The sequence below is a fragment of the Cygnus olor genome, chromosome 15 (assembly GCF_009769625.2).
Source record: "Cygnus olor isolate bCygOlo1 chromosome 15, bCygOlo1.pri.v2, whole genome shotgun sequence".
Lineage (NCBI taxonomy): Eukaryota > Metazoa > Chordata > Aves > Anseriformes > Anatidae > Cygnus > Cygnus olor.
In genome coordinates this window covers 530967-557107 of record NC_049183.1, presented here as the reverse complement: position 1 = coordinate 557107, position 26141 = coordinate 530967, and the positions used below count along the sequence as shown (strand labels likewise).

The window sequence follows — 26141 nt, the reverse complement described above, 5'->3', positions numbered from 1 at the left end:
CAAAATGTCATTGTTGATTTTCAACCAAAATTCCCCTCAAATATTCCTCAATCAAGGTGTCCCAGGAAATTGCAATTGCTGTTTAATGCTGTGGTTTTCTTCTGCTCTGTGTGTCCTACACAATGTTTTTCATACATTACACATCAGTTTGCTAACAAATTCGTTTTCCTGTAAAGCTGAATGAAAATTTTCTGACATTAAGATTGTTCATTTAAATTATATTTTCATTTTGTTTCCCAGTTTACTTGATATATTTTTAAACTACTATAGAGATTTGTTGTCAAACTGCTGAGAAATTACAATCACAGGTGAGACCAAGGACAACTTTGAATACTCATTCTCTCAAGATTAAAATCAAGCAGATTTCTCAGCCATCCTTTTAAAAAAATACACCAGAGCTAGTACAAGCAAGTCCATTTACCATAGGCACTGATTCCTATAAAATTTGGCTTAAACCTTTTAAAGGCATTCTACTGTGAATGATTGGCTCTAAAAGTAAAATGTAACATTAAGAGAATGTTTTGTTTTGGTTTGGTTTGGTTTTTTTGCTACCACTGAAATCATTAGACTATTTTCTTTTTACTTTAGTAGGTGCAAAGATTCTGGTTTAGCAGCATAAAATCAAGAGTAATACAAAAAATTCCTTCCTATACCTGAATTGTTTTGCATTTATTTTCTATAGACATTTTCCACTGAAGCTTCTTTTCAGGGTGGAAGTCCCCATTCATTTGAAGCTCACAAGAACCTGATTTCACTCCCAAGCCGATCTGATAGTTTAACTGTTTTCGTGAAGTTATGGACAGCTTATTTTCCCTTGGGACATCCTTCAGTTGAGGGAGATCATGCCTGAATTGAATTTCCAGTGTGATCTTTGGTCTGCACTCTGCTCTTACTTCAAGATGGGCAGTCTTGCCTTCTGTCTCAAGGACACAGAGAAGTTCTGCTTGGCACTTGTCTTTCTGAACAGATCCTGCAAGCCGTGACTGAGTTGGAATACTAAGATCCTACCAAGATACAAAAAAAAAAAATTATCCATTTGATTATACATACACATTGAGATGAGTCAATTTTGATTAATTTTTCTTTTCCCTTCAGCACACAAGGAAGGAGATCTTATGCTACAAAATCAGAGACAAAACCTGCAATCCCTGCACTCCTGCTTCTCTCACTCCCAATGATAAGGTGACTATTTGGCCTGAATAAAGTCTGAGGGAAGATTTTTGGACTGCCCTGCAAAATTTACAAATTCTTTCTTTATATGAAATTTTACACATTTACAAAAATGCAAAATGCCTCTTTCTTCAGAGTAGCAAGGTTTATTGACCATCCTCTGCTTCATTCAGACCAGACCAATCTCAATTTTCAGAACACATTAACACCCACAAAATAATAGGCCTAACAGATTTTCTTGCATCCGGTGTTCCAAGATTTTTTTTATACTAAAACTTCAAGTTTGTCCTATGTAACATCCCAAATGAAATGTTTCCTCTCATTTTTCTGAAATATTTGCAAAGATACTGAAAACTCTACTATTTTTAATTTTTTAAGTGGTTTACATTCCCTCTTCGTGACTATGAAAATACAATGATAAACACATTCCCATCATTTTTATTTTAATCTTGCTACTTTGCAGCTGAGTAAGCTAAAACTGAGGAGTTAAAAGCAAAACATAAATGCCTATGAACATCTGGAAATAAACCCCAGTCTTACAATAGTCATTCTTTCTAATGCAGTCAGAGATGCTCGATGTGAAAACCAAGGAAATTTCACAACTTCTACTATGATAAAAAAGAGACACCAGAGAAAGCATTTCTCTGACAAATGGTTAAAACTAAAATTGCTGTTCAGCTATAGAATTATAAGGGCAGTCTCAGCCTGCCAGGACAACAAGCAATAAAGACACTGAAATAATCTTAGCTTACAGAGAACATCTATGAACAACAGGATCCCTTAGATACCTTTTTGCCTAATGCAGTAAGACAGATATGTCTTTAGAGTGGTTTTCCAACACTCACTGTTGTTTTAGCTAAATCCCTACATGGCCTTCATTTGATCCCAAGTCTCTCATTAAAAGCCTCCAAGAGCTACCTGCAGAAGCTGACATTCTGTTTCTGTTTCCAGTGTCCATTCAGCTTTATTCTGAATACAGAGATCACCTCTAGCCTTAAGTTTGCATTTGCCAGCCTGCAGCAACAAAATGCCCTCAGTGGTGGAGTCTGTGGAAGCAGAGAACAGGACAGAGTTTTCAAAAGGCAGCCCAAGTTGACTCATCCAGGGAACTGAATGCCTGAGCATCCCTTGGAAGGCATATTTGTTTTCGCAGGAAGTATCCATCTGCACATCAACTGTTTTGCCATCACACTGGAGGTTCATCAACAAGCCAATATTGCAGGTGTTCTGTTGAAATGAGCCCCCAAAGGCTACAGCATGCGGCAGTCCCGCTCTCTGAAACAGAAAAGATGACACTATTTAAAGCAAATAAATTTTAAAAACTGTCCTCCTAATTAATCAGAAAGCATTTCGTTCTGAACCAATATGCTTTTGGAAAGGACCATCCAAGACAGCTTTTTTCACAGAGAAATCAGAAATTACCCCCAAAATAAACAGAATGGAAAAAAAAATGCTAAAACAACCCTTTAAGAAGTACTGTAGAAGAAGTTCATAACCCCAAAGACAGCCTCCAGAATTTTAAACAGAAAGTACATGCTTTTCATTAGATTCCAAAACAAAAGTTTATTTTAATTAAAACACTATGATTAAGCAACTATTTTATTGCAACTGCAGTAACATCTGCCATTGTACTACCCTAAATTCTCAACTTTAAATACACTCCCCCTGCAAGCACTCTCACTCAGTGCTGTACCAGAACTACTTTAATGACCAAAACTGTCATTAAAGATACTCCTGCATCAGGACAGAGTTCTCTGTAACTCCTGATGGTTTGAAATAGAGAGGCTATAACACCATACAGAAAACAATTGATGCTTACCTCTAGGCTGACACATTTGTTTGTAAAAGTAAGTACCCATGCTGTTTCTGTTTCATTGCTTGTCAGGCTCACTTCTCCATCAGCTTTGAAACTGCAAGGCCCGAGGATGACATCAATAATTCCCTTATATTTGTCACTTCTGATAGCTGACACTTTCACTTGATTCTCTTTGGAAATACCCAGAGATTGAAGATGAGGCAAGGAATGCTGGAAGTCAATTTCCAAATGTGGCTGGATGTTAGTGGTGGCATGAAGTTGCAGGCAGGCAAACATGTCATTAAAGGAAATGCGTCCAGAGATGATGACAGTAAAGTCACTGGTAATCATTGATCCATTCAGGGAAACCCTTGCTGGATTCTGAAAAATTACAGAAAAAATGTTGTCAAATTTGTTTTCCTGTCAGATCATATACTTTTTAAAAATGTGCATGTTACTAAAAGAGAACTATTTCCCTACTAGCCTGCCAACATACTGGTACTCACCCTACATATTCATAAATACCTAAACAAATGGAGAAAAGGCTGAAAACCTTTAGTTAGAGTTCCACAATAACAATAACAGAAAAAAGAAAATAAAATAAAATTAAAAAAAAAGCCTGTTCAAACAATTATTAATATGAGAAAAATCAGCTACTACTGTTTCTGTTATCATTACTTCTGTTTTTACTATAAACAAATACAGCTCTAGCAATGTGAGAATGTGTTCTATTCCCCCAGACCTCAGCAGGAATGACTAGTGTTATGTAGGTTGGACCCACGTTACATGAGGGCAGAATTGAAATGCATTTGTCTTTTTTTGCCATTAGAAGAAACATGGCAATCTCCGTCACTATGGTTACTATCTTTTTAGAGACAAACAATCTTATATAACATCAGTCACAGGAGACATTTTTAACACATTCTTAAGAAAATGTCAGATTATAAAGTGTATCTTTTTGGAACAGTTCAAGTATCATAGGGACTTTCACAAGCAAATTATTAGTGAGAAAGAGCAGAAAGAGTAAGAAGTAAACTATGAAATTCTCAGCTTGTGTCTCCTATGCTCGCTTGTTCCTTTCATTTCAGGTTGGCTGCTCAACAACAGAGTAAAACCATATATGCTGCGTTCTGCAAGAGTGCATGAAACTGAATGCAACCCTCCCCATGGACTTACTCGGTTTTTAATGAACAAGTAATCTGATCTGTATGAACCTGTGAATATTAAGGAACTAAGAATATCTTAATGTGTGTGCAAAACTTCCAGCTACAGTTCTACATCTCTGACACCTTCCAGCATTTAGATTCCCTTACTGGTAGTTACAAGAAGATGTAGTTGACAGCAGAGTTTATGAATGAAGCCAGTACCTCAAAATGATGAAATGCAATCTCTCCATTGCAAAGGCCACAAACCTGTTTGTTAAATTCTCCACTGCAAGTAACCTGTCGGCATACCAAAAAAGCACATTCAGAGCAAGGAGAAAAGCAGAGAGGACTAAAATACAAAGGAGTGAGGTAAAAGGCAGCTTTCAGGATAAAGAGCATGCATATGTTAAACCATATGTATAAGATTAAAGTTTTTAAATCTCAAAAAAGAAACAGTTTAGTGGATCTAAGGGAAAATGACACCTTTAGTTTTACATTATCATGCCAAAATATTATCAGTATAGATAAAGACAGAAATATATCTTCAAACAGTAGGAAACCACTACTGGCTAGACTGAGCTATTTTTTGATACTCTGACTTTCGATTTTAGCAGGAGATTATGGTATTTCTTATCTGTAGAATGGAAAATACCACTGTCACAAATAGATGTTCAGTATTCCAAATGCAGAAAGTGAATTCCTTGGGAAGCACTGTTGGCTGCATGAAAACTACTGCTATTATTCATTCTGCCATCAGCACCACCACACCCACAAACAGTAAAGTGATCCACCTGAAAACCCTGCTGTATCAAGATGGAAAAGTAGGGGCTGCGTATAACTGGCCCTGGGCAAGCACCCTTTTGGATATATGCCCATTCTGATTTCATGACATTAATACTTTTGTCATCCACCACATTTTACTTAGCAGTAAAACGCATGTTTGCAAACAACTCTTAGGCTTTCTGTGGTAGCTTTGTTTGACAAAATTCACCCTCTCTTCTGACCTGCTAGCTTGTTCTCACGACGCAAATTCAAATAGTTGACACACAACAGAAAGCTAGATCAAATACACCACATAGCAGGATGTCTGCTTACCTGTAGTACACATGGAACGATGTTTATCAGTCCTCCCACATCGTGGTGAAGTGAAAGAGAAATTTCCATGGCACTGCCAGTGGTTTTCATCTCTATTTCAATTTTGAGCTGTTCTGTCTCTATGGTGGTTGTTAGCCCTGCAGCAATCTTTGTGGTGAAATTCTAAGCACAAAAGAAACCAAACAATGGGAAGAAACAAATAACATCCCAGCAACAATTGGCAAAGGCAGAGTCTGTTTCACGGTGCTTAAACATGATAGCCTGTGTCAGGGCAGCAGCACTGGTAAAATACTAGTACAAATTCTTGAACATAGCTTCAATTCAAAGAGAGATTTTCCTGTCATACTATACCTTCTGAATGCTGTGTGCCAATGATGCCTTCAGGCTTTAAAACATACTGAGAGCATTCAGTACACAGGAAGATTTGAGTCCTAAGGCATACCTGATGAAACCAGTGAAATTACTGGTCAGCAGGGCCAGGGGGATTGGTATAAAATTCTTCCTCTGCACAACTCTGTGGCTCACTGTACCACAGTGGCTGAACCCACCACAAACGTAAGTATAGTAGTGACTTGAGCCTTCCAGCATACATAAGAACAAGAAAAATATTTGAACTTTTTTATTTTTTTCTTTTATGAAAGGATAATCTGAGATACAAGAGAGCTATAACTTGTTCACAGATCTACAGCAGAAATGCAGATAGACAAAAGAGTAGACAAGCAACACCGTACCAGGAAACATGATCTGTGATGCTGCTGTGGATAGAAATTTCCAAATGGAAAGAAATGCTAAGCACTCTTCCTCTCTTCAGCAACATCCAAAGGATGACATCAGAATTAGATAAATCCCAGTACAAGATGCAATGCAGTGCGAGGTTTGTTGACAGTTACTTGATGGCTACATACATTAATGCCTCCCTGTTCACTTCCAAGTTATAACTTCACAGTTATAGGGGAAAAATAAAATTGGACAATACTCCTGTTGTACAATACTCCTTGTAGTAGCAAGGCACTACACTGAAACCAGAAGTGAATTTAAAATCTCATTTAGTCTACATTCAGATCCAAAACATCGGGCAACAGGTACACCGTATGACAAGAAACCATCCATGCACCTTTGCTTCGCATATTAACTTAGTACTTCTCAAAAATGCAGATGTATTTGGAATAATGTGCACAGGAATAAACTACAGTTATTAGAAATGGTTCTGCCAGAAGTTAAATAATAATAGGCTGAACTTTTCTTACCTCATAATAGCCAGCAGCTTCCACAATAAAAGGGATCCCATGTTTTTTTATCTTTGTGACATTGTGCTTTAAGCTCACAGACAGATGGGATTTAGGAGGTTCTGTGGACCGTCTGTGACCTCCAAACACAGCAGAAATTCTTTCACTGCCACTCTGTAGGACTACAGTAATTGTGTGATTTCCTGTTCCGTGCTCATATATCATGGTGAGAATGCCATCCGAGGGCAATCCTATTGACAGGGAAGGAAACAAAATCAACACTGCTGGGTTGTCATTGTACTGAAAAACTGTATTACAGATTAAGGAAGAGCTATCATTTTTCATAAAAAGAAACAGATTTTTCAAGTGCTATCCTCCAGTTAGCTGCACTTTCTGATATTTACAATAAGAAAAGACATTACCTACCATATACAAATCACATTAAAAAAGGATTATTAAATTAAAATGTGGCATGCACTTTAGAAGTAAATGATTTTTCTTTTTTTTAATAAAGGATATCTAGCAATGTGTATGGTGTGCAACTCCAGTAATCATCTGTTAGAAAATTTCAAAACTGATTTCTTCAGTACAAAGGGACAAAGACAATTCATCCTTTCAAAATCATTTCAGTTCATGAAAACTCTTGGCTTTGTTTAGTAAACAGCACTTGAAATAGTTTACTGGGTGATTTATTCAATGACATTCAGTTTTTCAACTATGGCCCAAACCAAAGCGGACATAAAAATATGCTTAGAGGAATGGATCAGCATGCAGGAATACAGATGTACAAATGAGAAATAATTTACTCTGAAGCAGTTCAAATAGTTTTTAAATATTCTTTTACACATATTATTGTATATTCTTAACATGAAAAAGAATGTTGCTAAATCAAGAGTGAATCAAACTTTATTCTGGTGTGAACAAATGCAACTCATCTACTTCTACAGATCTGCATCCATTTAGACAAGCCCACCTTCACATCTTGTTACATCACACCATCAAGTCAGAGATTTCTTCATACCTGCGTTTTTTAAAGAGCTGATATTATGTGTGAAAGTCCCAGTGACTCTATTGTGTCCGTGACTCATGACTTTGGAAAAATCTACAAAAAGGGCCTTCTCATCCATGTGGAAGCTAACTAGACTTCTTATCATCTCTTTACTCAGCTCCAGTTGTCCTTTCAGTATTGCTTCCACTGGGATTGCCTGACTGCCATTCTGAAACATAGTGAAAGTGATATTGCGTATGGTGGTATTCCCAAACACATTTCTGCTCCTGAGATGGAATCCATACAGTGCATCGTTGATCATCAGATTGATGTTACCTGTAATGAGCAGAAATGATTACTGGAGACAGGTGCCCTTTGGGACAGAAGTAACCAGGATTTGACGAGCAACATCTTAAACATTTATTTAATACCAGGAGGAAGTAAATGAATTTCCATTGATTATAATAGATAATTTACCCGAATCCAGATAGAAAACAGTTTATTCTTGAGAGAGAGTGTATCTACTACTAGAAGTGTCTGTGTTTAAAACAAATTACATAATGGTACTTCTGACAACCATTTCTTTTTACTCACCAAGTTCCTTGACCCTTTAGGCCACAGACTACACTATCAGTGCTCTCTGAGGGAAAACTTACACAGGGACTGTGACCTATCACAAAGGCTACTCGTATGCCTCCAAGCTAAACAATCCCTCTGGAACTCTGCAGTGACCTATTGCATCCATGAACCATTCAGAGGAGTAAGGGTCCCAAGTCTGTCTCCCTCTGTGTTTCAGAAGGACTGCATAGGAAGGATGCCTCCCACTACTTCCTTCAATTAACAAAAATATGAAAACTATCAAACAAAAAAAAATGCAACTGCATCTATGTGAATTCACTCAGAAGTAGTTTCAACCCAACGACCAATAGTTCATTTTGCTTGTTAAATACTCTCTGCATCAAATGCACTTCAGTAAGGAATATATTAAGAAGTTTTCTTGGATAGCTGCAGCAAAACACAAAGTAAGAACATACCATCGTGAATGTTGTTTTTGTGCTTTAGTAATCCATTCAGAGAAAGGAGATGAGGTATAGTCTTGAATCCAGAAAATGTGTGTTGGACTCTTCCATTTAGGGACAAGACAAAACCAACTTTCTGCTGTCTGGCTCCCATGAAATCCACATGAAGCCCATTCTCATTAAATTTTATCACAGAAGATATCAGAAATCTAAACAGACAGAGATAAAAACTGCCAGTAAGGTCCCATTATAATGCTTATTTCATGATCATCACCCCCACCCTGTTCAAAGCAGGATTGACAAGAGCTGGGTGCTCTGGTCTGTGTAAGGTCAGGTTTTAAGTATCTCCAACAAAGGAGACTCTGCAGACTTTCTGGGCAATTTGCTCCAGTGTTGTGAATCAGTGAGTCAGATGCATTGGAACAGTACGTGATATTCACCAAATGTTTAAAAAAAATACTCAATAAAGTCTAAAAGATTGGCAGATGGAAGAAGAAGATAGAGTTGGACAGAATTAGGTAGAGTTGGAAATGAATTAATCTCTGCCACAATGTGAAATCTCTCTTCAATGCTGATTTAGAAACAGAATTATAAAGCTCATCATTGAGAATTCAGCATTAACAATAATTTGAAATGCCACTGTCCTGGTTTCAGCTAGGATAGAGTTAATTTTCCTCCTAGTAGCTGGCAGGGTGCTATGTTTTGGATTAGGATGAGAAGAGTGCTGATAACGCACTGATGTTTTAATTGTTGCAGAGCAGTGCTTGTTACACTAAGCCAAGGACTTTCCAGCTTCTCGCTCTGTCCTTCCAGCGGGCAGGCTGGGGGTGCAGCAGGAGCTGGGAGAGGACAGACCCAGGACAGCTGACCCAAACTGGCCAAAGGGGTATTCCATACCATCTGACGTCATGCTGAACAATATATAGGGGTGGCTGGCCAGGATGGGGGTGGCCGGCTGCTCAGAGATAGGCTGGACGTCGGTCAGCAGGTGGTGAGCAATTGCATTGTGCATCACTTGTTTCGTACACATTATTATTAGTAGTACTATTATCATTATTATTATTATTATTATTTTACTGTCTTAATAAACTGTCTTCATCTCAACCCATAGGCTTCACTTTCCCGTTTCTCTCCCCCATCCAAGAGAGGGAGGGGGGAGGGTGAGCCAATGGCTGTGTGGTGCTTAGCTGCCGGCCGGGTTAAACCACAACAGCCACCAACATCTGGGTTTGGTAAATGAACCAACAATCATTTCTTTGCATCTTAGCCCTGAGCTGAACGGTGTTGGAGAAACATAGCACATCTTTTTAGGGAAATCTACTGGAAAAACAAGAAGTTCAGTTCTCAGTGTTTCAAGTACAAGACAGACACAATTTGCAAATTTCTGTCAAACTGTCCACTGAAATATCTGACTTTCTGGAATCAAGTATACTACGCAGTATACCTTAAGGTGAGGCAATCCTATTTTCAGAGTGTTTGAGATCCTTCCTAAAAATTTGAACCCTCTTAAAAGACTGATAACAAGTAAAACCTTAACAAAAATTCACTTGTTGGATAGAATTGAACTACATGTCAGCAAAGTAATATTCATTTCATTGGTCAGTGACTGAAAACTGTATAGATTGAATTTTTTCCTTTATCAATTCTTAAAAAAAAAAAAAAGAGTGTTTCACTAACAGGACTAATGCATGAAATGGCAGTGGCTTATACTGCAGCTATATGAAGATAGTTACATTTAGATATTTATCACAGAACACAGTTCAGCTCCTCTGTTAACCAAGATTCTGATTTCTCTACCTCGATGGAAACGTTTTGCACATGAGCTGGAGCTGTATTGATTCAGGGTTTGTAAGGATTGCCTGGTGGAAGAAAGCCCTCAGTTCAACACCTCTAGCGTTCTTCCTATTTTCTTTGTTCATATCAACTTCCAGCATCAGCACATCCCTTTCATTAGAATGAAGGTAAAGAGAGCCATTGAGCTTGTTTTCATCATAACTCTTCAGTGCTGCTTGGGCCTATGCATAGAGAAAATCGAGAACAGGTCATTAAGAATCCCAAATCATAATAAAACACCAACAACATAATGAAATCATACTGAAATACCATTCTGAGGAATAAGACTGTAGGCAGAAACAAGGTTTGATAGTCTCATGAACCCATTAAAATACTTCAGTCAGAGGGATTAAAAAATTAAATTGAATAATTTGTTTGCCTGAAAGTTCATGCAAGGAGACTGTGGTAAATAGGGAACTGACCTGTGAAGACACGGTCTTGTTGATGATGGCTTTTACGTTCACGCTGTAATCGAAGTGTTCTGGTTTGGTCTGCCTAGAAAATAGCTCCCCACTTAGGCCCATTGCTTGTGGATATTCAAGCTATTTGACAAAGTAAAACGCATAATTACTGCAATTGCTTCAAGAGATTTGCCATCTAAAGTTTTAGCATGAAGTGGAGGATGAGCATAAACTCATGTGTATATAATTTTTTTTTTAACATCAATTTTACCCAAAGGCACAGAAAAATAAATCAAATGCATCAAAAAACACATGACAACAAATGCTCATTGTGTTTCTTACAAGACATTATTGACAGGAATTATGATTTGATGATCAGCTGTTATACACCCAGCAGCCTTTGTCAGAACCTGACCTTTATTGAATTTGGATTCTTACATGCATAAAACAATTATAATTCTAAAGACAATGCAGTAAAAGAGCCACCAAGACATAAAAATTAAAGTGTCATAAATAAAACCAACATGGAGAAATTGTTCTTTGGAAAGGAGGAAGGCACATTTTCTCCTTAATTTGTAAAATAACAACCAGTTTCAGCATCAATACCTGGAATGAGTGCCTCATATTCACGTGTAAAAGATGTCTGAAGTCTACATCACTGGATTTGTCCTGGTATCTTCCCAGAAAGCTGAGAACATCTTGCTTGTTGACTTTCAAGGTAGTCTCAACCTCATGCTTCACCTATGTGTTAAGAATGTGAATAAGTGAATTGCATCAGGTATTAACCCTACATATTATGAAAGATGAGAGAAGTCATTGCAGTTTAGAGCTATTACGTTGTGGCACAGAATGAAAAATGAGCAAAAAATAGGGAAAAGAAAAAAAAAGCATTTGTTAAGAAAGATGAACAGATACACCTAGATATAGACTAGAATCCCTTCTTTCCCCGCACTTTTTAATTATAATGATATTTATACTTAAAATTCATTTTGAAAGATCACATTAGGGATTATTATGTATTACCATACAAACCATTATATATTATTGTATGAAACACTGTATTAGTCAGCCACAAAGCACATCATTGTGCTATGAATTTTTTGTGTACAGCATTTACTTGGTGAGTAACTAGAGACCTAGAGCAAATTTGGTCTAAATGGACAATAAACTGGAAATCTACAGAGAGAGGTGATCAATGTCTCTTTCTAAATGAAATTTAATGGTAATTTTACTCACAGGTTGGTGACTTCGAGTTAAAATGCATATTTCAACATCTCTGGGGAACAAACTGTAGTTATAAGGATGAGCTAAGCCAGCACAAATCTAGAAAAAAATCAGAGAAAATAGAAGGCACATAAGATATGTACATTAAATCACTCACTTGCTGGCTTTTTCCAGCATGCCAGAAGAAGAAAAATTCTTACATAACTCACATAGGGGGTTTCAGGTTGGTAGCCAAGTATAAGAGTTTGAATTGATTCCTCCAGCCCATTTATCAAAACTTTTGTTTCCAAGAAGTAGTGCTTTTGCTGTTTGTCAACAGTAAATGTCTCCTGCAGAAGAAAGGTCTGCAAAATCGGCAGTTTAAAAGGATGCCTGGAGCACAACAAGGAATGAACAAACCATAAAAGACCTTAATGGACAGCCACAATGAGAAATTATGCAGAGTTCAACTAGAATTCCCAAATCTTCAATTGCAGATGCCATCAGGGTGTCAGATACAGAAGCAAAACACATGCAGCCAGGACCTCTGAAAAATCGTGTAATTACAACTTCATACAAACTATACCCATTTACCAGAATTTCTGATAGAGTTTCCAGCCTGGATTCAGGAAAGGCTTGGAAGACCAGGTGAGAGGATGATCTAAAATTCTGACATGCATACTAGTACATATGTTTTATAAACCTGCATGGCCAAGACTTCATTTCAAACAGGTACAGTGTCCAAAAGCTTAGGGCAGCTTTCAAAGTATCAGCTATCAAACACTTTTCATGCTTCCTGCAGAAACAATAACTGCATGCCAAGAATTCTATGCAACAGATGTTCAGCCAATATATAGTTCAATTTACTACTTCAGTGCAACATTTTATGGACTTTCTTAAATATTTCTCTGCATTTACTTAGTTGGAAGTCTTGGAAAAATGCATTAACTTTTATAATCAGATATTGGACTGCCTTTATATATTCTGGATGTCTGGTATACCTTATCGTTTTTCATTTCTATACTTTTTCCGTCACTGAAAAGACATTTCTCATTTTTTATTTTTATATATATATATATATATATATATATGAAGTTATTTCCAAGATGCACAGTGGTTCCTAAGGGAGCCTGTGCACTCCGATTGACCCTACTATTCCTTAAGAAAGCTGAGATATCTCTAGAGATGATACAGATTTCTGAGGTCTGACAACACATTTTTACCAGAGGCTTCAAGCTATGTTTCGATAATGAGTTCAAAAATAAGAGAAACTTTGGAGACAGCCAATATCTAGATGCAGTGCAATCATTCTCACCACCAAATGGAAATACTTTCTAAAACATAAATAAGACTATTTATTATGTGTTTTAAGAGGGAAATATTTGGTTTTAGAATGCTTCCATTATTCCTACCATATCTGAATGGCACAGGGGATCAGATCTAGATTTTGGATCTTCTCACCACTTGGACATTTGGACACCATGAATTCTGATGTTAAAGAAGGCTCTAAGTCTAACAGATTTGCCAACAAACACACTGTCACAGCACAAACTGCCTGTTTCCCTTGACGACTTTATTCTCTACCACTTCAAGAAAGGGTGTGAAAGCTAAGTGGATGCAAATAACTAGCCCATGGAGGCAGTGTGCTCAAGGAAGTGCAGAGACGGGTGGGAAAGATTTAAGGCTTTGTGCATGTGACACATACATCTTGTAAAGCCCACAACTTTTTCCTGAGGGCATCAAGATACACATTAAATTTAGACCAAAATTTTCTTCAGAGATAGGAATGAAACTACTGAACCTGAAATAAACGGTTCCACGTTTTTGATAGAGCATCTTCTCCTTCTTCAGCTCTTCTATCTGACTTTCAAACTGAAGAATTTTAGGCAGACTATTATAATCTGTCCATACAGCCTTCACAGAGAAGTTTGTTTTCATAGGCTGCAGTCAAATCATGACACCAGGAGAGAAAAGGACAATTGCATCAGATTTGCTGCATTCATATTCAGGAACACCAAAACAGAAACCACGCAGCTTAACAGGCTGCAGTGAGACTGTCATTTCACAGAACATCCCCTTTCTGCACCACTTTAAATCCTGATCGCAATTTACATAAGAATAAAAGTGACATTAATAGTAAACCACTGAATGTGTCAGACAACAAACATCCTTACTAATATATTACTCCTCTTTGGAGACAAACTATTTTTTACGTTTCCCGTGTTGTAGGCACCAAGCAAAGCAAACATGATTTTAAGCATTATCATAAATTGGAAAGGATGCAGAGGCTTGAACGACATATAACCCAAGGCTGTTACTATGGACGCTCATAGGCAAAACATGCTGATTCCCTATGACAGTATAATCTTCCATACCTGCCATTTGTATCAAAATGTAAGAATGTACGCAATCACATCTATAGCTCTATTTCTAGTCATATATCTTTTTGCTCTCTCCTCCCTGCCCTTCTGTCTGTGATTGGCATCCCAGATAGGTGCATAGGACTCAAAACTATTGTGGGGGATGACGTTGGAGGGTGGGGTATGGTTGGTTGGTTTTGTTTTTAAACTTAGCTTTACACTGCAGGTTGTCAAAACAGATGAAAAAGAAGGAGCTCTGGAAGTGTTTAAGCTTCACCACTAGCAAAGACATCTTTGGGGAAGGTGGCAGACCTGAAAAACACAGCACTGGGTCAGAGAAATTACCTTTGTGCATTTGTACTTCTGTCTTACCATTGGCATATTCTGATAGCTGGCTGTGAAGTTAAAGTCCTGTTTTGTGCTCTTTATCTTAAAGCAAAGAAATTTGGCTTGTTCATTATTCTCCAAATGAATCTCATTCTTCACAGGCTGATTCCACGAAGATACCATTTCAGTATAGCTGTGCAGAACATTTCTCTCAAGATGATTAAATGTGGAGGCCTAAAAATAAAGGGGAACATAGTAGTCAGGCTGAGTTGGGACAGAGAAAATCCTATTGTGCCAGCATCACAGGCCAGAGCTGAAAAGAATGCATTGTCTTGGAGAAGTTCATTACAATAACTATTAGAAATAGTGCATCAGCTTTTCCATTATCCAAATAATCTGAATTTCCATAAAGATCTCAAAAATTATTTTATCCCCTCAAGCAAGGGAGAGAGAGAAAGCTAAGTAGTTGGAAAGAAAATAGTTGATGAACACTTTTTTTCCTTTCTCATTGAAGAATGTTTCTCACAATCTTCTTCACTGTGCCTAAACCATCAGTGATCTAACAAGGGAAAGCTGCAGTTCAAAATAAAGGAAAACCTTAAGGATAAACCAAAATAAGATTTAGAATCTACTGTGAATGTCTAGAAGAAAGGCAAAAATTCTAGACTCTTCTTATTTATACAGAGACAGATAAGGACTACCTCAATGAAAATAATGAAGCTTCTCCGAGGCAAATCTACACCTTGCATGGTGACAAAGGTTAACCTTATTTGTTAATTCATAGCAGCTGGTGATGAAATTGGTTTTAAAATCTCCATTGCATGGCACAGTTGAAAATAAGTTAGGAAGAAGATTAGAATCCATAGATTCAGGGCACACTGATTCCACCCAAGGGATATCTAATCCTTTCACAGAAGGTGGAAGAATTCCTATAAAAAAGACTGAAGATTACCCATTGAGAATCTACTAGTGAAAATTCTCACACAGAATTATGGGAGACTGAATTAACTGAGTCACAACAAAAGAAATAACCTTTCATTTTCTTGGAGTGAAGGAGAGGAGAGAGAACTTAAAAATAGTTCTAGTTGTTTGTACACTCCTAGGTAGAATTCTGACATGAAATATTTGGGCTTTGTGCAGGAATAAATGGACTTCCATTCCAAATAGAGGCAGAGATAGCGGGCCCTAACATTTTCAAAGACAGCAAAGAGACCCTGCCTGTTTTGACTTGCCTGCCCCCAGAGGAAGAATAGCATGTCATTCCAGCACAAGAAAGAGATGAACATCGGCTTTTCAAGATGCTCTCTTATAAGTTGGCACATAGTGGATTAGTTTCTCAAACAAGCTACTTCACATAACAAGCTGAGCAAGTGTTATTCCAGTATGATGACAGTTTAGTTAGGTACCCGTCACAAAGCTGCATCATCAAAGCTCTACACTATAGGAAACATCATGTTACTTACCTGCAGGTATGTGGTTGCTGGTGTGTAAACGTGAAATTTCCCCTCCTTTTCATTGCCTTGATCTTTACAGAATAGTTCCACTACAAGATTCTTAATGGAGAGAACTTTGCCAGTTGTCAGTTCCATAGTCAATAAATAAGCAGAATGCTGAGGCTGATGTATTTTGTGAGCTGCATGCAGATATAGCCATGGGGTGTCCATACTTAATTCTCCTGGAAGGAATATATAAATTAAAGGTGGCAGAAATGTGAGATTTCAAGCTACCTGGCTTCTAATTCTGCAACAAAGATGGGTTTCTGGAATGAGACTAATTGCTACTATTGGCTTCAGAGTTGTCAAAATCTCTGGATGGTACATAGTTAAATGAGTGTCCTGCACTAATGTAACATACTGCGTAGTTTAACACACAGCGCCATTTACAAGAATGGAAATTTATGGAACTTGGTACTTAAATTACACCAGAAAAGTGTTCTACTGCATGACCTGCAACAATATGTGGAATCTTTACTTGAACTGCAATTCTGTAGCTATTATTCACATAATTACTATAATGGCTTTTATCAAAGCTGTTTCAACACAAGCCAACATAGTAATTAAATTCTGCAATACATAAATTTTGAACAAGATTGGTAGGCTATTTTGGAAACTAGTTTCCAGACAGCTCAGAATGTTTATATCTGACAAGGTGCTGAAAATTCACTGTTGAAATTTCACTGGTTATTTATCAAATTATGCCATTCACCCACTGCAATATAGTTCAGAAACGCACAATTTTATGACAGTCACTCACAATCTCCACATTTTTAAGACTTCAGAATTAATTCGACCTTAGTTCATTTCACTTTAACAAGCAGAAAAGCACAACAGTTAATAATTAATCTACTGTATCAAGCTCGTTGTTTTGCATTAATAAGGATCCAAGTTTTGGCACACATAGTATATACTAGCTTTGAAAAATGTATCTCAATAGCATATCTAGTCACTGAGCCGATCATTGCCCTGATTTGTACAGCATGTAATCCACTGAAGCATAAAATAGTAGTGTCATTCAATCCATTTTAAGCACTAAATATCAGAAAATTGATTCTTGGCATGCTACAGGTAATTTAATCTCTATTTGAGAAAGAAGTCCAAAAATGTAAAATATAGCTTATAATAATAAAGGTCTACTCCCTGCTGTACTTTATGAATCGAAGACCAAAAAGAAATGTGATTTTCACATCCATATGCATACACAGGTGTTTAATTTACAGCTTAAGATATACCATTAGTATTCATCTCAGTGTCCCACTTTCTAATGTATTTACAAATCCAATCACTATTTCTAAATCAAGTTGATAATAAAAAATAAATAAATAAAACATGGCTCACATCTTGGTCAGTTAGCTCAGTCAAAAGCTACTAGGACAATACCAGTCTACATTAGGAGCACGGCTATCAAACAGAGTTATTCCCCTCTGCAAAGCTCCAGAGAAGCCCTGCCTATGACACTGAATCTAGCTTTGGACCACCCAGAGCCAGGCAGACAGTGAGAAACCAGACAGGACAGAACAGAGGGCTGCTCTGACGATAAAACGCCTAGAGACAAGACCTGTGACAAGAAGGGAGGCAACTGGGCTTATTTAGTCTGGCAAAGGGATGGGGCGGATCTGATAGCTGCCTACAGCTATCTTGAAGGCAAATGGCAAAAATGAGAAACACAAACCCTTCAACACAGGCATACAATACAAGGACAATGGCCACTAATTGCACACTGAGAGCCTCAGGAACTGCTGGAAGAGGTTAAGTCAGCTAGGCTGGGGAAAAGCGGAGGTTTTGAAAACTGAGCTAGACAAAGCCACAGCAGATGTGATCTGCTGTTAAGAACAGTCCTGCTTCGAGCAGGAAGCTTGTCAAGATAACCTCCAGGGTCTGCCTTGTCCAACCAATATTTCAATGATTCTGTTACACCCATATGTGACTACCTCATAAAATCCCAGCTGTAACATTGCATGCATGCTTTTCTAAGCACAGACTGGAAATGGTTTGTGGTACTTCACCTTCCCACTTCTTCAGGCCATTTCTGGATAGATCTTTCCATTGCAGTCCAGCCAAAAATGGCATGCGGTCATTATACTGCACCTTAAAGTTGGTGCTGCTCTGCAAATAACCCTGAGAGCTGTGCGAGTGCTGCAGCTGGGTTCTGTAATTCATCTGCTTTTCCACAACTTGCACAGTAAACTGGAAAACAAGTGAAGCAAATTTAAATAAAAACAGGATCCCATCTTCAGAGCTATCTAAGCTAACACACACAGTAACAGGAAGGTCACAACTGCCACCTCTGCTCTTGACATTTGCCATTCATTTTACAGATTTTCATGAATGCTGATGAATTACAGATTGAAATTTCTTTAACGTGCATTTGTTTTATCTACTGGGGATTCAAAAAGGATATTTTCCACTAAATTTTGGATCACTTACTTGGTTAAAAACAATAATGTCCATAATTCTATGTCAGCCCATATTGTGATTACAGATAAAATTTATGTTTAGGTGCTCTCTATGGGAATAGAATAATGACAACCCTCCTCAGAAAACTATCATCTATTCTAATACAGTAACAGAGGAGATCTGCTACTTTAAGAAACAACACAAAAATTTACATGAATAGCTTCTGTAAGAACTTCCTATGAATAAAACATCACAGGATATGCCAATATAAATGATTATTTTCTTTCAGTTGGTAGCCCATAGAATGCGCTTTGAAAGAAGATCATCTGTTAAATATTAGAAATGAAGGTTTTACTCTTCAACAATCACGATTACCTCCATGAAATAGTTGACTAGTGAAAAACTGGAACTATTCTTTAATGTTTGGCTGATCAGTAGTTTCTTCTTATTGTTTATTTTGTTCCAGTGTTTCCCATAGTTCACTTCCATCTGGGAGGAAAGCCAAGATGCACTCGCATCATGTTTCAGGTGAACCTGAAGAATGAAAATCTGTCTTTTTCCTGTAAACCATGCTTTCTCATTTAGTTACTGTTGTTAACTGGCTGTAGAAATATTCTCAAGTAGCAAGCAAGGCTAAAGAAGAAAGGGTTGCAAATTTTCCAAAGCAAAAATCAAGTTCCATCAGAATATGTCAATTCAGACTACAAATCCCAAAAATTTTTGTCCATTCACTGCTTCTCAAATTGCTATTCTCAAAAGCTAAGGCAACTGCACTCCCAATGGACTGCCCTGCATGGATTCACTGTGCAGCTGCAGAGTCTGGCAAGATCCTGCTACATTGGAAATCTTAACATTCGTGGGCTTCAGTCCAACTTGGATGAAAAGCAAAGCTGAAAGGATACAAAATTTCCCTTTAATTCAGAAGCTTATTTGCCATCCAGCTCTCTAATCTGCAGTGAATATCCAGCATTAGTGGTAATTTCCCTTTGCATTAACCTTTGTCTCTGTACAGTCTGCAAACAAAGATTTTAAACAGATCTGCTTTTCTGCATCAGAGGCACATACTCAAATTTATAAGAATAAATCCAGATCTGAACCAGAAAACTAATAAAAAATCAGGTTATTTTCAAGACATAGGACTTCTAATAAGCAGAGTTTCTGACTTTTAGTTACAAGTACTGAAAAATTAGATAAATCACAAACTTATTAATACTATTGTTTTACATAAAACAAAAACTTCCACAGCAAACATTCTGCAGAAGCTCTGTGCATTTATACATTAAAAATGACATCACTGAACAGTTCCATCACTTACAGCTGCAATGGATTGCACAAATTAGCAACATCACTAGATGCCTATGTCTATACAGAAAGAAAAAAGAAACAAAAGATGAGAAGAAGACGACTGATCCAAAAATGACATCTTGGACATTGCTCTGTTTAAGCCCCTCAGTACATGAGTGACACAAAAATTTACTCAGCACACATATAAACAAGTGCTTTGGTCAGTACCTCTACCTTGTGATTATAGGTTGGAGTCTGCATACAATGAAATTCATGGCCAACATCAAGTTTGTACAAGTCGTGTGCACCTGTCTTCTCTTCAACTTTTTGCCCCATCCTGCATTCGTGATGAAGGGTTTTTGCCTCTCCTGTTCAAGTTAAATCACAAAGTTATCTGTTCAAATTATTCAAAAGTAAGCATATAAATGTTAATAATAGAAATCTAGAGCTGGCTTCAATGTTTCTTTTTTTTTTTTTCCTCAAAAAATATTGAAGTGAAATTCATCTGTTTTCACAGACAAATACTTGTTGATTTATCCTAGGAATCCAAAGGAAAGCACACCTTTAATGAACCTGCATTTAAGAGTAGTGAGTTTATATTTGCTAGATGACTTAATGAGTGAATTACATGATGAAAATGAAAACACTACCATAGTAGTGAACAAAAGTCAAGTACATATCTAATTAATGTAAAAAGGTCTGGCAGTATGTTCTGCAGCCTAAAGGTACTGACCAAAGTTTGTGAAGATCAGTACCAATATTGGTATAATAGCAGCACCATGAAGTTCAGCTCAACAATCATCTCCAATAACTGCCTAAGACCTAGACACATTTTAAAGACTACAATATTGCTGTTAAAACGCTGTTTCTGATACCTGAGCTTATTTTCCAGCTAGTCAGCATATATCCAACCTAACAACAATCAACAGCTTTGCACTGCTGAGTGCAGACATGCTATAAGACTTTGGGGAAAAAAAATGTATTATCAGTTACAATTTATTTATTTTTCCCCCACAAGCTATACTAGAAATGCAAATCCTAGCAACAGGCTCTACATATAAGAGTTTAGGCCTGTGTTTATTTTATACTCTAATAAAAAATTAAAATATTTCCAATTTTAGGCAATTGGAAACAGATAGTTTACATTAAGAATGGAATGAATATAATCCAATGATTTAGGCTGATTTTGTTTAAAAGAAGCAAAGGCTATGCTTAGATGTTTACTCTGCCACATTTGCAGGTTCTTTCACTTTTCCTTTAGAAGTAAATAATTAAATACATAAATATATTAAAAACAGAATAGATTTATTATTTACATTGTTTTTTAGCTAAGTGAAACAAAAGTGGTATACACTAATCACTTTTAACTTTTGCACTTTTCTTGGTGTCTCACAATATTCGAAGATTTTTTGTTACCACTCAGTTGCTGACATCATGACATGACACTATATCTCAAACAAAAAACAGAAATGAACTTCTAGACTTTGTGGCCCCTGAGAAGAGCTTAAAATAATGAATTTGAAGTTTCAACCACTGAGTATGAGGACTAATTTATTTTTCAAAAATCTAGTACTTTACAAGAAAACACTTTCTGACTGCTGAATAGTTGCCAGACTGGGCATATATCAAAATATGACTTAAGCTCTAAGTACATAAAAGCATAATTATACAGCTATAGCTAGACATCACCTAATACTGTTATAAGTGTTCACATATGTTTCTGTCTGCGTGTGTAAAATATTTTAATCAGCATGCCATTATTAGCAAAATGATGGGGTCATACCTGTGTAGGTTTAGGAAAACTTTACTACTCATACTGTTATACATCTTCTCTGAATGTGCAACATACTTTACTTATATAGTCACCCTACATTGCACATCATGACCAGCTACTACAACTGTTCAATATCTTGATATAATTGTATTAATGTTTACCTGCTTTGTCCAATAAAATTAAAACAGTTTATACCTTGTGGCCAAGAAAACACAGTTGTTTCCTGGAAACAACCCCTCATACTTTTAAATGAATGCATGCACCCATTTGCTTTGCATAAGCACCTGAGAATGTCAATTAATTAGGAACAACTCCTATTTAAAAAGTGAAATTTAAATCAATGTTGGACATACTTGTGAAAAACACATTTTATGTGAATTTTGAATGCAAGTTAATTGCAGAAAAATGTGAAAAACAGAATGTTTTTACTTTCCTTCCTTTTCACTGTACCTAGAAGTCCGTATTTTATCCTCAGATCATGAGACCACAAGCCGTCACGTTGCTGGAGAAGACCAGTGACGTGAACTCCAAGAACACCTGGAAGGTATGTCTTCCCTTCCAATGAGTATTGCCTCAGCTTATCATCAAACTTTTTCTCCAGAAATGCTACAAAAAGAGAGGAGCAATGATACACTGGTGGGATATGTAGTTACTTCAGCTAGAAAATGGAATACCACATTGGGGAAAACGCAAATGTGTCCTGTTTCACCCAGTCTAACTGAGGAATCCCACATACTCCCTGTGTAGTAAACAAAAAGAGAGCTGGATGTTCACACTCTTTCCCTGAACACATATACAGCTTACATAGACTACATTTCTCAGATACTGCTTAAAGTTTCGTGAAATGAATCCAGCCAAAGCTGTTTCTAAACGGGAACCAATTCTAAGAGATTGATCTTTTAATTAACTAACAGCTAACGTGGAGATTTACTTCTACATTAACTCAGAGCAAGGTTGTGGCTTTGCAACAGAAGAGCTGGTGCAACTAGTTCTCAGGGGATAAGAATTTAAATCAGATCAGCACCATTTTTAGATGCAGTCACTGGCACTCCATGTAACAGTTAAGGTGAATATTTCACTAAAGGGTGATCTTCCTAAATCCATTCCTTAAAAGATAGTTTTATTTGAAAATATTGGGTAAAACATTGCAATGTCTTTGCCACATGGAGACTACAGTAAGAAATATTAAGGATAAAATGAGAGCCTTAGTCTTATGACACTGGTTTATTTCACAGTATTTATTTACGTTTTAATGAATTGATGTCATATAAATAGTTAAGTCCTCTTTCTGGTATTTTCTCTTACATTTTCTTCTTACTGTATGTTTGAGAAAAAAATGATTTTAAGATTTTTAGATTTAAGATTTTCTAAATAGAGAGTATCTGGAGCTGAGCTACATATTTGCATCTCTGCACTGCTTTGTACTAACACAAGTGAACAATAGAAAATACTGTGAGAACCATTTTTGATGTTTTGTTTTTGTTGTTTTAAGTGCTTCCTTACAACTTATTTTCTCCCCCCTCTTCAACAGTAATTAGAAACAGATATTTATTTTATAATTTATTCTACAATTTCTATTATTCTGAAATACATACTAGCACTAATTTATAAAGGAAAATCATTTTAAAAAGCAGTCTTACTGATTTGAAAGAGACTTTAGAAATGCATGTCCAAGCCCAGGCAATCTTAATATATAAGGGCTCCAGAATTTACATTTATATGGCAAATACTTATTGTCCTCTAACCTGATAGAAATGCAGCATCCTTCAACAAATTATTCAGGAATACTGAAAAAGCTATCTTCTTGCCAAGTTGTTTAGTGATGTTTCCTGACAGAATGATAGGACTGCTTTGCTTTATCAGCTTTAACTCCACTTGGGTCATGTATCTCTGCTCTCCATTCAGTATTTGCAAATCTGTCATACCCTAAAACAAACAAACGAAGAACAAAATCCCAAGCCACTCAGCACTAGAAACTGATTAAGATTTGAGAAGACTTGGGCATTTCAGAAATGAGATGAGAGAAGAAGAAAAGAATTTTTCCTATACACCCCAGGGGAAAAACAAACACCCCAGGGGAAAAACCCCACCAAATAAACAAAAAATAAACAAACAAAAACAGCATAAAATTTGTCATTAGCAAGCAATGGGGAAGGAGGATGGATTTATTTTTATTTATTTTTCCATTATACAAAAATCACAGTGGTGTGAGATGCTGATTTCCTTCACCTCCTGCTGGTTTCAGTAGTGACTGAAATCACAAAGAATGTTGTAACACTGGGCCAAAAAATAATATGGTATTACTGAAAATATTGGCAGCCTCATAGTAGGGAACCAGATTTAGGTTGGATTAGATGCAAATGCAACAATCTGCAACACTAATTAGTGTTTGGGTTTGTTATTCTACTGAAGACCAGGAGAAACATCAACATTATTCTAGAAAGAAAAAAAAAAAATCTGTTTAAGTAATGTGCTCACTGTAGGAAAACACAGTGTTTGAAATTAACTGACTTTGGAGGCCCACATAAGACATGCATGGCATGCTGCTGTGGCTGTCAATTGCATAATTAAAAAAATTGCTCAAGTCCTGGAATAGAAACAAAAATGCTAGTAGAATTTCAGTTATTAACTCCCACATGCATTTTTCCTTGCTTTTTCATCTCTGAGTTTGAACACTGGCATGCTCTTGCTTATTTCCCAATGCTTAAAAAAAATACAAATTTTATATGATATAAAGAACAATATCTTACAGATTCTTCTATATATTCTTCTATCTATAGACTCCACAGACATGAAGATATTAGCCCAGGTTTACTCAGAGTCTCTACGCACGGCCAGAATACAGGTCTGAAAAACTGTGTGACTGCATATGCACATAATGAGCCAAAGTCCACAGGAGTCAATATGATCTTCTCTACTGACTTAACATTGGAAGCAACCCAAAGGTTTTGAATACATCTGAATGTAAAAAAAATTTTTTTGGGTTACTTGCAGAAGCCATGCTTTAAAAGCTTTAGAAAAAAAAAAAAAAAGAGCAATTTAGCAGAGTCTATCTCAAATATATGTAATAAAGAGTATTGTTAATTTCTCTGACAGATTGCTCACAAAACTATTTTTAAACACATGTATTTAATTTCCTCTCTTTTCCATGCTTTTATTTGAGTATTCATCCTAGTACCACAGCTCACGATCTGAAAACATACCTTAATGTAATATACATCTTGGTCATCTACTATCAACTCCAGGTATCCAATTCGTGAATATTTAGAAGAATCAATTTTCCCTTAGAGAGAAATAAAACTGTTTACTTTTTCTGGACATACACCATTTAGCAATGCTTCATAAAAACATATTCCAAAATGTTGGTTGCCGTTTCTGTGAGCAACATATTTACATTGCAAAAATGTAATAAATATCAGAGCAAAGGAAAAAAGTTAGGAACAGAGTTTACAAAGGCATCAAAGCATTCTCAGAATACATACCTCCTTTTGAAAGGACATTCTGAGAATTCTCATTGAGAAGAGGCAACCAAGCTGTCTCCAATAAACCAGCTTAGTTCTGGAAGTGGTTTACACACTTCCTTTAGGCCTTTGTTAAGACTAATAAGCTGTGTTGTGCTGTGGAGACATTCTCACCCAAACCTTTGCAGAGTATAGGTTAATCTTCCGTGCAAACCATTTGAAAATAACTGGGATTACAAATATAAAATAAATAAAATCTGGAAGGGCAAACAAATTCTAAATATGTGATTTGGTAAAATACATAAAAATTTTAAAAAAATAAATCAATCTGACTTTGGCAGACAGTACATTTTTGTATAAATCTAGATGTCTTGACCAGCATGTCAAAGAAGATGAAATATATTGCCTATATTATTACCATACATTTATCACTTCATATTTCATCTATATACTTGTTGATTTTATTTTTTTTGTTACACTATGATTGAAATGTTACTTTTGATTATAATGCACAGCAATATTATAATCAGTACTTAGTTCATTTGGCAACAAGTAATTTCACACCGTAACTAACAGAATACAATACAATGTGAGTTTGTGAACCCTGTACTGAAAAGCTGACTCTCAAAAATAGGAAGTCTGAAATGCAAAAACCACTGGGAATGAGTGTTATCTAAAGCAGTAAACTGAATGACTATCACACAATAATTTAATTTTAGCATTAGATTATTGACTGAAATATATTGGCATTTCTCTATTAATTCTAACGAAGCTCTCCTAGTTGACATTAACTGATGATCTGGTTCTTAGGTGAAAAAACCTACCATCGATCTCAATTTTTTTCTTTGGTTGTATGAATTGGATTCTAAATTTCTTCTGCGGGACATTAAAGTTTAGGTCAACACCAACATCCCTTTTCAATTCTGACTTTGGAGTCCCAATGAAGAAGTGAAGGACAGCTTCGCTTGGGATCCATGAATCCTCCTGAAAGAAAGAAAGGATAACCACGTTTGCAAGTGGCAAAGCATTTACAAAACAGTCTGTCAGAATGAGTTACATCATATGATCCTAACGACCTTTACAGCTATAAAGCATTTTCAGCTATCTGCTTTTCAAGTTTTTCAGCAACCATACCACAGATGTAGCCCCTGTGGCAGATGACTTAGG

The 26141-nt window shown here is 36.6% G+C and overlaps 1 protein-coding gene across 1 annotated transcript in view; it reads right to left on the bottom strand.

The window, feature by feature from the left end:
- The window catches only part of LOC121078631, a 94897-nt gene that overhangs the window by 35213 nt on the left and 33543 nt on the right, over positions 1 to 26141 (bottom strand). The window contains exons 22-44 of the mRNA XM_040575017.1: positions 25799 to 25958; positions 24717 to 24796; positions 23259 to 23439; positions 21964 to 22119; positions 19974 to 20107; positions 18831 to 18989; positions 18065 to 18245; positions 16026 to 16237; positions 14608 to 14796; positions 13677 to 13816; positions 12106 to 12268; positions 11909 to 11995; positions 11279 to 11413; positions 10694 to 10813; positions 10236 to 10453; positions 8454 to 8647; positions 7453 to 7755; positions 6453 to 6682; positions 5206 to 5367; positions 4333 to 4407; positions 2990 to 3346; positions 2089 to 2445; positions 654 to 1004 (exon numbers count right to left, since the gene is read on the bottom strand). Of these exons, the coding sequence (XP_040430951.1) occupies positions 654 to 1004; positions 2089 to 2445; positions 2990 to 3346; positions 4333 to 4407; positions 5206 to 5367; positions 6453 to 6682; positions 7453 to 7755; positions 8454 to 8647; positions 10236 to 10453; positions 10694 to 10813; positions 11279 to 11413; positions 11909 to 11995; positions 12106 to 12268; positions 13677 to 13816; positions 14608 to 14796; positions 16026 to 16237; positions 18065 to 18245; positions 18831 to 18989; positions 19974 to 20107; positions 21964 to 22119; positions 23259 to 23439; positions 24717 to 24796; positions 25799 to 25958 (4344 nt within the window). The remainder of the gene's footprint in view (positions 1 to 653; positions 1005 to 2088; positions 2446 to 2989; positions 3347 to 4332; positions 4408 to 5205; positions 5368 to 6452; positions 6683 to 7452; positions 7756 to 8453; positions 8648 to 10235; positions 10454 to 10693; positions 10814 to 11278; positions 11414 to 11908; positions 11996 to 12105; positions 12269 to 13676; positions 13817 to 14607; positions 14797 to 16025; positions 16238 to 18064; positions 18246 to 18830; positions 18990 to 19973; positions 20108 to 21963; positions 22120 to 23258; positions 23440 to 24716; positions 24797 to 25798; positions 25959 to 26141) is intronic.